The sequence below is a fragment of the Salmo trutta genome, chromosome 7, assembly GCF_901001165.1.
Source record: "Salmo trutta chromosome 7, fSalTru1.1, whole genome shotgun sequence".
Taxonomy (NCBI): Eukaryota; Metazoa; Chordata; class Actinopteri; order Salmoniformes; family Salmonidae; genus Salmo; species Salmo trutta.
In genome coordinates this window covers 45,226,027-45,239,432 of record NC_042963.1, presented here as the reverse complement: position 1 = coordinate 45,239,432, position 13,406 = coordinate 45,226,027, and the positions used below count along the sequence as shown (strand labels likewise).

The 13,406-nt window shown below is 44.7% G+C and overlaps 1 protein-coding gene across 1 annotated transcript in view; it reads right to left on the bottom strand.

Annotated features, from left to right (window-relative positions):
• Window positions 1-13,406, bottom strand: part of nav2b (neuron navigator 2b) — a 104,920-nt gene that overhangs the window by 8,539 nt on the left and 82,975 nt on the right. Inside the window, exons 15-24 of the mRNA XM_029759100.1 lie at window positions 12,302-12,730; window positions 10,939-11,099; window positions 10,442-10,621; window positions 6,997-7,049; window positions 6,265-6,288; window positions 5,528-5,602; window positions 2,901-2,984; window positions 2,674-2,797; window positions 2,362-2,513; window positions 446-621 (exon numbers count right to left, since the gene is read on the bottom strand). Of these exons, the coding sequence (XP_029614960.1) occupies window positions 446-621; window positions 2,362-2,513; window positions 2,674-2,797; window positions 2,901-2,984; window positions 5,528-5,602; window positions 6,265-6,288; window positions 6,997-7,049; window positions 10,442-10,621; window positions 10,939-11,099; window positions 12,302-12,730 (1,458 nt within the window). The remainder of the gene's footprint in view (window positions 1-445; window positions 622-2,361; window positions 2,514-2,673; window positions 2,798-2,900; window positions 2,985-5,527; window positions 5,603-6,264; window positions 6,289-6,996; window positions 7,050-10,441; window positions 10,622-10,938; window positions 11,100-12,301; window positions 12,731-13,406) is intronic.

Below are 13,406 nucleotides of genomic sequence, written 5' to 3'. Positions count from 1 at the left end.
ACTAACAGGCAGGGGAGAGAGAATGGGGCTAGAGAAACACAGACAGATGGACAAGAGATGGACAGATTCAACACAAACATCCAACTAGGGACTAAAACAACGAGGCCATGCAGTCTCTAATGATCACACACACACACACACAGCTATGCTTGTGGTACTGGTATAAAGGGGTTACTGGTGTATATGGGGTACTGGTGTATATATATACACACACACTGTACATATAGACTTCTATAGTATATATAAACCTGTTAAGATAGCTGTATCAGACACTATAGAAGTCATTTGTAATCATTAATATGGTCATGTAATCCTCCTGACCCCTGAGTTGACTCCCGACCCCTGAGTTGAGGGAACAGGGAGCTTCTATTATGATCCATTATATCCTCCCAGTTATAAACAGGTGAGCATCTAATGGTCTATTGGTCTGGGCCCAGGTACTCACAAAGAGTTGGAGTGGGAGTTCTGGAGCATGGGTGTAGAGGTGGTGGAGCAGTTATATGCTGTTAGCTTGGGGGAGGAGGGCAGGGAACAGTCGGTCATCTCCTCAATGTCCGAGTGGGAGGACGCAGACTTGGGCGACTTCTTCTTCCCAAATGCCTGCTTGAAGGAGCTCCGCAGCTGCAGCCGGGGACAGGAACAGGGAGCAGGGAAGAAAAGAAAGAGAGAGACCTGAGTACATAGTGAAACACACAGACACATCAGGGAGTCGAAAAAAAACCTGTACACAAAGCATTTATACAATTCTACTCTTTCACCTTCTCCATCTGATCAAGCAATAACAATTTTGGGAAGGAGTGTGTGATCTTACCTCATAAACCTGCCACACCATAGGAGAGCACAAGAGGGAAAATACAAGACAAAACAGCATGCTGATCATAGACAACTTCAACTTTTAGCTCACACAAATAATCCAAGACTTTATACAGGTGTTAGGGACAGAGACTAGGCTGTTCACAAGGTAGCTCACTAAAGGGACTGAATGCAAACAAACAACTCACAGCTACACACAGGGAATGAACACCAGGTTATTAGAGAGGATAAGATATCACTTTGACAACTTCTCACTAATTAACATGACTACTCAATCACTAAAAGGCAGATTTACATATTTCAACTCAGGAGCCGTCTGCCCCCTTGTGGTAAAATAGTCAGGTACTCCACGGTTGTACTTCTAACCTATACACAGCTAGAGATTTCCTATCTTAATTTGATCACACTGTTGTTGCAGATCATTTTCATTTAAACAGGTTAAAAAGGTTCTAAAGTTTGTAATTTTCACTTGAAAATATCTGACTTCATCCATTTTAACAAAAAATATAACAACCCCTACAAAAATGTCCATTAATAAAAATCCACATAATAATTTACATATCCTGTTGCTGCAGGATTATTTTACTGCTGTGAGAAACTGGTCAAATTAAGATAGTACATCTGTACAAGTATCATCACTGTGGACAGTCTGCATACATAGTCATCTTTCACCTTCCCTCCAACACACGCAACAGCATTATTATATCAGGAAAAAAGAACACACAGACATTTTAATTTGACTTCATAGGTTACAGGCCATGTTGAACCAGAATATACACACATCTGCCTTTTCTAAAGGCAAAAAAATGTACATTGACCTAAGCTTGTATCTAACTATAACAGATTACAGACTAAACCTTTTTGTAGCAACATGCAGTTTGTTTGCGGTTTTTCATGTGCAATAAGAGAACGGCTCACAAAACTCCACTCACAGTCTAGTTTCTAGAGGAGCTCCCTAAGAGCAATAAGCATATTCACCTTTGCTCCTGCACAAGGAGGCTGAGACAATCAGGAGGATTGTAGGAAAGGGCAAAAACACATTACAGATCAGACAGACAGACAGACGGACAGACGGACAGACGGACGGACGGACGGACGGACGGACGGACGGACGGACGGACGGACGGACGGACGGACGGACGGACGGACGGACGGACGGACGGACGGACGGACGGACGGACGGACGGACGGACGGACGGACGGACGGACGGACGGACGGACGGACGGACGGACGGACGGACGGACGGACGGACGGACGGACGGACGGACGGACGGACAGGACAGACAGACAGACAGACAGACAGACAGACAGACAGACAGACAGACAGACAGACAGACAGACAGACAGACAGACAGACAGACAGACAGACAGACAGACAGACAGACAGACAGACAGACAGACAGACAGACAGACAGACAGACAGACAGACAGACAGACAGACAGACAGACAGGACAGGACAGGACAGGACAGGACAGGACAGGACAGGACAGGACAGGACAGGACAGGACAGGACAGGACAGGACAGGACAGACAGTGGAGGACCTACCCAGTTCTTCTTCTTCTTCTTGGAGTCCAGCTCCTGGTTGCTGCCCACACTGGAGTGGCTGGTGACGCTTGTGATGCTGGACACACTGTCAGATGAGTGCTGTCTGTGGATACGCAGGTCCGGCTGAGACTGGGAGCTCTCATTGGCTGAAGCTATGGAATACACAAGAAAGTGACTGGGTGAGACAGGGACCAGATGATGACATATAATTGGAATCTATTCAGATTCTGAGTCAGATGCCTTTCTTCTCACTAGCCAATAACCATCCATCCTTGTTGTGTTTCCATGGTGATGTGGGAGGTAAGTTCTCACCTGACCTATCGCCGTTGCAGGAGGGCTCTGGGAGATTGATGTCACTGTTGATGGCTGCCTGGGTTGCGGTATTCTGCTTCTTCAGGTGTTCTATGGTCTTCCTCAGCTCGTTTAGCTCAGAATCCTCCAACACAACAACATGATAAAACAACACAATTATCTCCACCATCCATCCAAGGAAGGACGGACATATTTCTAAGGAAACAGACCACAGCCCCAGTCCATACCTTCTGCTCAGCCATGGTGGTAAGTCCCTGGAGTCGGATGGTCATGTTCCCCAAGCTCTGCTCAAATGCTGCTACCAGGTGAGCCTGAACACATACACACAACAGTTCACATTTAGTGATCCATGTATGAGGAAAGTAAGCAAATTGACCTGCTGACAATGTCATTTGTAATCCCATCTCAAGGCTGTGAAAAGGGCAACAAACTGTCGCTTTCAGAAAAGGTCTTGCTCATAAGAACACACCCATGTACTTTTCACGACATGCATACACAGAGCCAAAACAAAACATACACAGGTGATAATGGCTTCTATGTCATGGTGTACCGAGTATTTTGAGTAAGAATGACAGGTCAGAACATGTTGGAAATGGATCAACGCTGATGTAAAGGGTGATGGGGCAGGCTCTCTGGCGGCTAGCTAGCTACAGTAGCTGTCTGGGCAGGGTTCCATGTTTTAGCAGCCTGGTAGAGATCAACATGAGGCCAACACAAGTCCTAACACACTAGCTAGCTCTCATCTGCCTTAGTGAAACCAGAGACCTGCTATCTTCTCACAGCCACAGATGAGCACATGGGGACAAAGGAAAAAGAGGAATACAGTTAGGATGTTTTCATCTCATATGCAGAGTAAAAATAATCACCGGTATCTGTTATATTTTGTAGAGACAGATATGGTAGAAACATGCTGCTCAAAGTCATGCTCGTTATCACACTACACGTTGACTCTCTCATCACAGTTGGAAATATGATGACGATGTACAAAGAGATTGCAGACTCGCTCAGTATGCCGTCTGTTTGGCTATAATAAACATCCAAAGAAACCAACTCAAATGCATGAAATCAATGGACGGCTTGTGTTTTAGAAGATAAATGCAAAAATTACACACCACAGGTGTTTGGATTTCAAAAGGTTGGTTTCAGATATGACACATTATCTTATGCATTGATGTTGTTAATATGCTTTACAAATAAAAAAATCTGAGCAATTGATTTGCGTTCCACTGAAAAACTAAAGCATTATCAACTTTTGAAATCAAACATGAAATCAAATATGAAGTTCCTGGTGTTTGATAACTAACAGCTTTCCAGCCAAAACAAAAGAACATCAAGATAAAGGCAACAGAGACGAGCGTGTCCTCTGATAAAGCATATCTAGGACAGACAGACACACTGAACTCCAACCTCTAGTTACAGCCCACAACGTAGCCATATTATTCCCTATACTGCTAGCCAGAGGTGCCAGTCAGATCCCACCTCAGTGAGGCCCTGCTGTGTGTTGCTGTCCCCCTGGTGGCGCCTCAGCATGGGCTGCAGCTGGCGTCTGGCCATCTCTCTGGCTGCCTCCTTCCCCAGGGACGGGTAGTGGTACCACGCCACCGGGCTGCTGGCCCTGGGACTTCTTGCTGACATGGTTAAAGCTCCTCAGCTCATGGTGATCCAGCCCAGCCAGGGACCAGTCTGCGTTTGATAAAGTATGAGTCCGATAGCAGACAGACGCTGAAGACCGATAGCTTCTGAACATCACACAGAGGTATGAGTAAACACGTCCTGATTCCTATCATAGCCCAGAGCCCGTCCTCCCCGGAACATAAGCTGAAGGTAGAAGAGAATGCAGGGAACAGATCTGGAGGGCTTCCAGAGGCGCTGGTGTTGGGGCACGTGGCTGGCTGACTGCTCCACTATCAAGCTGCACTTGATAGTGGAGACTTGTGGAGACTTGTCCTTAAGCCACTCCTGCGTTGTCTTGGCTGTGTGCTTAGGGTCGTTGTCTTGTTGGAAGGTGAACCTTCGCCCCAGTCTGAGGTCCTGAGCAGGTTTTCATCAAGGATCTCTGTACTTTGCTCCGTTCATCTTTCCCTTGATCCTGACTAGTCTCCCAGTCCCTGCCGCTGAAAAATATCCCCACAGCATGATACTGCCACCACCATGCTTCACCTTAGGGATGGTGCCAGGTTTCCTCCAGACGTGACGCTTAGCATTCAGGCTAAATAGTTCAATCTTGGTTTCATCAGACTAGAGAATCTTGTTTCTCATGGTGAGAGTCCTTTAGGTGCCTTTTGGCAAACTGCAGGTGGGCTGTCATGTGCCTTTTACTGAGGAGTGGCTTCCGTCTGGCCACTCTACCATAAAGGCCTGATTGGTGGAGTGCTGCAGAGATGGTTGTCCTTCTGGAAGGTTCTCCCATCTCTACAGAGGAACTCTGGAGCTCTGTCAGAGTGACCATCTGGTTCTTGGTCACCTCCCTGACCAAGGCCCTTCTTCCATGATTGCTCAGTTGCTCTAGGAAGAGTCTAGGTGCTTCCACAGACCATTCCACAGTGTCATGTTCAATACTTCCCCTCTCAGACCATTCCACAGTGTCATGTTCAATGCTTCCCCTCTCAGACCATTATACAGTGTCATGTTCAATGTGCTTTAGGCAGCCACGCAAAGGTAAACAACAACAAAAAACACCAGCCGCAATGCTGGAACACTGACTTCTAGATATTTTAAATGCTGGTAATATGCAACACTAACACAAATTAGTTCCACTGAGAACAACCAAGACATGACATACCGTTTCTACCAGCATGGCAAAACAATGAGAGCCACAGTGCATAGCATAGTAACCCTTTGCCATCATACTTACATTAGCACTCATTTGAGTGGTCAGAGCAGACACCTTCTCTTGGGAGGCGTCCAATTCTCTCCGCAGCTTACGAATCTGAGAACAGACAAACATGATCATGCTTATCTACAGGAAATACGATACATACCATATATGATACAGTAGTATGTATTCCATTGAATACAACAGAGTATTTTGAGTAAGAATGATAGGGATTTAGTTGCTCCTGAGGGGCAGCTGGGTCAGTCGGTAAATGTTCAGCTGCTAACAAAGCCTTTGTATTACTCAAATAACTTCAGGGCTCATAAATGGTTATACTGCTACAGGGCCCCCAAACCCTCCAAAATAAAAGTCAATCAGATAGCATATGATAGCAAAATGTGTAGAATTGCAGGAAATTAGCTTTAAAACAGCAACATTTTCTCTCAGCCTCATGGCAAAATGTATAGAATAGCAGGACATTTGCTTTAAAATAGCAACATTTTCTCTTAGCCTCATGAGAAAATGTGTAGAATAGCAAAACTGTACATTTTTCTCTCTGCACCATGGCAAAATGTGTTGAAATGCAGTAAGTAAAAAAATTGATATTGGGGGGTGGTGGGTCCCCATAGATCAGTGCCCCGGTGCCCCAAATGCAGTAGTTCGGCCCTCGTAATCAGGTCACAGTATGGTGTAATATGGTACAAATCACAAAAGGCTATGATACGAATCAATGGTGTCACATTGTGTGAAAGTAAAGTACACAAAGTTGTTCTTACCTCTGACTGAGCTTTCTCCTCAGGCTATGGAAATAGAAGAGGAGCAAAGAGAAGGAAACTAATAGGGTTTAGCATGTCAGAGTATGCATGGGATAAGATGACATGCCAAACAATCTGAACATATTCATTTTCCATCTAAGGCTACAGTGAATCCCTAGGAGCACAGTTAACTAGCAATGCAATTCAGCAGTCAATTCAGACATAACCTTAACCTTAAGCCTAACCCTACACTATCTAGAACCTAAAAGGGTTTTTCGGCTATCCCCATAGGATAACCCTTTGAAGAACCCTTTTTGGTTCCCGCTAGATCCCTTTTGAGTTCCATGTAGAACACTCTACATGGAACCCAAAATTGTTCTACCTGGAACCAAAAAGGGTTCTACCTGGAACCAAAAATGTTTCTAATATGGGGACAGCCAAAGAACCCATTTGGAACCCTTTTTTCTGAGAGTGTAACCTTAAATTTAGACCAAAAATGTAGCTCATTTGTACTTTGTGGCTGGGGAATCTGACTTTGTGGCTGGGGAATCTGACTTTGTGGCTATGGAAGCTAGTGGAAACCAGATTAACCCTAGTCCTAAACTAAAAAGCATGCTCAATGAAGAATTGCGATTAAAATAACTTTTTAGCCCAGGACTAGGCTTAATCTGTGTCTGGGAAACCAGCCCTTAGCATATCCATGTGTTTGGATAGTCAGTGGAGTGCATAGACAGACAGCGAAGTGGCACTCACCGTGGAATAGACAGAGGAAGTGCTGGACACCAGAGACACAGAGGAGGCGTGGACTGGAGAGAAACAAAAACACAACGTTCAACTCATTCATCTTCCCACATCATTCATGGCACACTGGAAACAGAAGTCAATTACACATTGGTCATTGAAATGACATGGAAACAACTTTGATTCAACCAGTGGTGGGTATATGATCCATGTAAGCAGTGATTCATCTCAACTTGAAGACTCTGGAAACAGGAACATGCATGAACAGGTCCCCTGACTGAACGTTTACAACAGAGGTGCTGTACTTGTGTGTGGTGCTGTTACTGTAACTAGTTTACTTTGTAGCCTACACTTTAATTGTGCTGATATGGTTGAAACCCACACAGCAGCACCAGTCTGGCTAACTCTACAGTTCACATGTCCAAACTCAACATCTCCCTTGTGTGACAAACTGTATGATGCGTTCACACTTCACCAGTAGTCATTAGCCTATACCTCATCATGCTTGGGGATTTGATCTTGCAACCTTTCAGTTATTAGTCCAATGCTCTAACCACTAGGCTACCTGCCACCCCATTTCCCTATAACGCATGTTATATGAGCATGGTAGAATTCAATGGCTACGGTTCATTCTTACATGTTCTATGTTTGAGCTGATTTTGAAAGCAAAAGTCGAATTGAAAACATTATTGGCATTGTTGAATTCGATTTCCATAATAGCAAGTTAGGACTGATGGTTTGGTTAGCTAACTAGCAAGTCTGTTTGGTTACCAAGGCAACTACTGTCGCTATCTAGTAAACCTAAACACATTTCTACCTGCAAATGAACACAGTCCTTCGTTAATTTCCACAGAACACATAGGCCCTTGTTGATTATCCCTTACTTATTCTCTAGTGAGTACTGTCAATGCCATAACAATAACACAGCCTCTCTCTCTTCATTCATCATCATTTAATGGAACCACAATATCCCTGCAGAACTAAAACGACAGCAGGGGGATGTGCCAAACTTAACTAAATGCTTAGCTGCTTATGAAGCCTTTGTACAAACAAGCCCCAGTTATCCAGAGCCCTGAAGGTGTTCTCCAGACTGATTCAAGTGTCACAGAGTTAATTTACGTGTGTGGATGGCAAATTTTTATTTGGCCTTAATTTAACTAGGCAAGTGGGTTAAGAACAAATTCTTATTTACAATGACAGCCTACACCAGTCAAACCCGGACAACAATGGGCCAATTGTGCATTGCCCTAAGGGACTCCCAATTACCGCCAAATGAGACTCCCAATCACAGCCTGGATTTGAACCAGGTTGTCTGTAGTAACACCTCAAGCACTAAGATGCAATGCCTTAGACCGCTGCGCCACTCGGGAGCCCTGGATGGTGGGGAATAAGACACCATTCTTCCACAAGAAATTCCATAATTTGGCATTTTGTTTTCATTGGTGGAAAACGCTGTCTCAAGCGCCACTACAGAATCTCCCATAATAGTTCAATAGGATTGATATCTGGTGACTGAGACGGCAATGGCATATCGTGAAATATCAGCAAGTTGAGCAGTCTTTGTCACTGGAGCTTCTGCCAAACGTGCCCCAACAGTCTCTCCTCTTTCAAAGTCACTGAGGTCTCTTATTCTAGACATGGTAGCCAAAATAATAGGCAACTGGGCTTGCCCAGCATTTGTTTACCTGACCCAAAGCATGATTGTATTTTGGTATTTTATTAGGCTCCCCATTAGCTGTTGCAAAAGCAGCAGCTACTCTTCCTGGGGTCCACACAGAACATGAAACATAATACAGAATGACATAATACAGAACATCATTAGACAAGAACAGCTCAAGGACAGAACTACATACATCTTTAAAAAGGCACACGTAGCCTACATATCAATGCATACACACAAACTATCTAGGTCAAATAGGGGAGAGGTGTTGTGCTGCGAGGTGTTGCTTTATCTGTTTTTTGAAAACAGGTTTGCTGATTATTTGAGCAATATGAGATGGAAGGAAGTTCCATGCAATTAGGGCTCTATATAATACTGTACGTTTTCTTGAATTTGTTCTGGATTTGGGGACTATGAAAAGACCCCTGGTGGCATGTCTGGTGGGATAAGTGTGTGTGTCAGAGCTGTGTGTAAGTTGACTATGCAAACAATTTGGGATTTTCAACACATGAATGTTTCTTATATATGTAGAGCTGGTAATGAATGATGTGATGTTAATTCCACACCTGTGTGGAAGCACCTGCTTTTAATATACTTTGTATCCCTCATTTAATCAAGTGTTTCCATTATTTTGGCAGTTTCTGTATTATTCTTTGAAATGACCATTGAACTACAGTACATATCCCAGATTACACCTGAACATGCTAGGATGTTGGATTCATTTTTCAAGTTGGGAATGGATGCTTGTCTTTTCTGAAACATATATTTAGGAGTCCTGAAATAAGGTAGAGTACATATACATGTACTGTGATTAGAGTAGATATTTTCCCAGGTTTACTCTATCACCTGTGATCTAAAGTAGAAAAGTAGGCACTGTGCCCTGTGCCCTGCTCCTGTCTGGAAAGAGAGCGGGCCTGAAGAGCTGGTGTTGAGTCAGATGTCAATTTGCAATGGGAGAGGAGATATTTATCAGCCTTTCTCTTCCTTCTTCTCCTCCTCCTAACCTTGGCCTACATGCCACAACACCACAGCTCAACATGACTATGAGACTCGCCCTTGGACACGAACAAATCAACAGCCAACACCAGCCAAGAAATTGGCATCATACAGGGATCAGTTAAAGAGAGAGCCTCGGGACAAGCAATAAACCACAAGAGCACCAAGCCATTCAGCCAAAGAAGTGTAGTCAATCATCAAACCTCAGTCTATGTACGTACATCGAACAAACTGCTTCTTTGTATGTCCCAATTCAACTGTAAACGTGTGGAAAGACTGAAATAATAAAGGTAATGAATGACTTCACTAGTGAATTAAATGGTTGGTTGAACAAGCGTGTGGATTCAATAAACATTAATTTTGTAAATTAAAAAAAGTATATCTTTCAATAGTGCCCTGTTAAAAAGTCTTTCAAAAAACCCTCTTCGTTAACAACAATCTGCAAGCATGGCTGGATTTTTTAAAGGAATTATAATCCATTCAGAAGTAAAATGGAAGTTCGCACATGCATGTGGAGTGGAAGTCATCTAACAAAGAAATAGATGTACCTGCATTTTGAGAGCTTGGGACGATAAGGTTCTTTCTGCAAAAAGATGACTTGGTTTGAATGGTGTCAGCGATTTTTATCTTGTATTCTTTTGAACTTAACAACATGAACTGGAGTATTTAGAGTACTATATAGTTAGAGAACATTGAACAGAACACGGCTATGCAGATAGAACCTTATAGTCCCAAGCTCATCATTTCTATGAGGCTCTGTGTGATAGCAGATAGACGGAGGGGTATGTCAATCTATCTTACCCTCCTCCAGGCCTTCTCTGAAGGACCCAGAACTGGTCATGGTGCGACTCTTCTCCTCTAGAGACATGGACGAGTTCCTTAGACGGGGGTCACTGTATGGGTCATACGAACCGTCCTGATTGGCCAGGCCGCTGCGGAGGTTTGCCAGGTTGATCTGTGCCGCCGTGGTAGGGCTGCCTGCTGGGACACAAGCGTCACATAACAAAGGTCAAAGAATATCTTAAAAACAGACATGGACAGAGGGCATTGATCAGATATGTTTGCCGTTTGTCTCTTACTCTTCACTCATAGTGGAAAGTAGGAGTGAAATCCAACATAATAGATATAATCTATACTACTTTCCTTACATCACCGCTATTATTGGAGAAGTCTCTTGAGAGACACGAAACATTAAGCCAGCATGCACACAAGATTTAGTTCATTGCGCAGCGATGACTATCACTGCTCCTACAGTGCTAATCAAAGTGATGAGTATGGAGGGTTGAGGCTACACCAACCAAGCTGGGAGAAGTTGAAGCGGGCTCCGGAGGGCGAGGTGAGGCTGGAGGTGGGGTAGAAGGGTGAGCTGGCGGCAGACTCCTGAAGACCTCCTGCAGAGTGGGAACGCAGCCAATCCCGGGGGTCGTCATGACTACGTAGCTGGGGCAGGTGGCCGTACCTGCAGAGAGATGACAGGAGATGCTAAAAATCCACCTCTCATCCACACTATGTGTGAATGCTGCAAGTCATGATCTGCACAGATAATGATAATAACCTAGGCTGTTGATGGACAGGGAGGCACATGGGTAACATCAAGGCTGTGTGATAATGTGCAGGGTGTACAATCACAACATGGTCTACAAAATCACAGAGAATGGGATCATGCATCATATATTGTATGATACAGGTGGAAGTTGTACGTCAATGTACATTCATGAAAACAATACTTAATACCACCCCCGCAAAAACATTATACAAAAATAAATACTTATATTTATTTTTTTATGTATGTATTTCTTTCCTGAGTAAACTGCTCAAGGAAATGGTGGCTTACAGAGATGTGTTTTGGGAGTTCAGCCCTTGTTTGAGTAAAACAACGGTTGTAATATACATCTAATCACAGAAGCTCAAAAACCTAAACATAGGGGCAATTCATGTTTGGTGGAGGTAGGTGTGTGGCCATTCTGAACTTGTAGACAAAACATATAGAGACAGGACACAGCTACAGATAACAGCTACCTATAGAAGCTTCACAGCTGTGGTGTGATCTTTCTTAGTTCTATACGCTTTGATGTACATCTCAAGATGAGGTTTCAGACTCCCGCCCTGTCCTTCCCAGTGTAGCCAGCAGATGGCATTATGCATGCTGTGAAAGAGATGGAGGCAGCGATAACATCCAACAGTCACTTCACTTCACAAACACAGGACACTACACACAGGCAGCTGTTTCACCATCAAGCAAGCCTAACTCCATATAGACACATTTACCTGTCCTGTTTCCGGGGTAAAGTGTTTCGGCTGGGACTACCCGAGGGAGAGGAGAGAGGGCTAAGGCTAGGGGGAAGGGAGGGGGTTAGTGATGTAGGGGGTTAGGGTAAACAACACAGAGAGGAGGAGCACAGATAGACGGGGAAACAGAGAGATCAACAGTCAAGATAGAATCCATGCTTTCATTACACCAACAACTAGGAGTCAGTCTCCTATCATCTCCTATATCATCAATATGGCCACTCAAACTCTACTGTTAGAGAGGGACTAAACCCTCATGCACACAACAGATCGAAGGTTGAGATACAAAGGGAATAAAAGAGAGGAGAGCATGTAGCCGACATTAAAACACATAGCCACACCTGGCAGCTCCTAAGCCAAACCCATTCCTACCTGTCTGAGAAGCCAGTTTTGATGCCGTTGTTCCTGATGCAGGCTGGCAGTGTGTCGTGACCAGGGCCGTGGTGTCCGTGGCCTCCGCTGCCCAGAGACAGGTCGATGGACTCGCTGCTGGTGGCAAGGCTGCTGAGGGAGGGGTAGCCGGGGCTCAGAGTGTCCCTGCTCAGGGTGCTGCTCCAGGCCAGGCTGTGGGAGGGGGTGGACAGGGCCGAGCTGGGACTGGAGGCCAGGGGGGAGAGGGAGTGGGCCTCCACACCCAGACGACCTCCACCCCCATACAGAGGGCTACTGCCCCCGCTACTGGCCGAAGGGGAATCCAGAGCAACGCCCTGCTGGCCAGAGTTGGAGATGACGGTGGAGTTCTTCATGTTCTCTGCGGTGGTGACTAGGGCATGCTGCTTGCCCTGCTTTCCTCCGAACAGTCTGGACGGCACGGGAAGGAAGCAGAGGAGAAGAGTGAGAGGAGAGTTAAATGGTACATGGGTTTAAGCAGGGAATTGTTGAAGTAATCTTTGATCAAAATACTCCTTATTGCAAAGATAAGCGAAACAAATGCATATTATAACGTTGCCACGACAACACAATCCCTACTTCATGGTATAATCACATCATCACAAGACAAATATATCCATCTCTCTGATTCGCTGGTCTGGTTTGGCCGTCCGTGTGAGCAGCTATCATACATCTTCTGCCATGCCTTTTTATCAACACGTCATTTACATTAAAGCAGGATGTAAAGTGTGTCCTACAGACGCCATATTAGCTTGGACAACATTAAATAATCAAGGGTTAAATGAGAAGGGAGACTCTCAGACCACTGAGGGGAAACAGATGCTCTATTTTCTCATTACCTCATCAGGCAATTAGTTAGATAAGTCCAAGCAGCAGCATAAGATAAAGCAATACCAGCCAGCCCAGCACTGGGTTTGAGCTAGAGAAAACACTGGGCCCTCAGTCTGGGCCCTGTCACCCTGCTTTTAATGACCACTGATAGACCATTATACCAAGAGAGGCCTAGTGATAAGCCAAGCCTTTTAAATCACTCACGATTATTGGGCAGACTTAAAAAAAACATCATGAAACCCTGATAAGCCAAGAG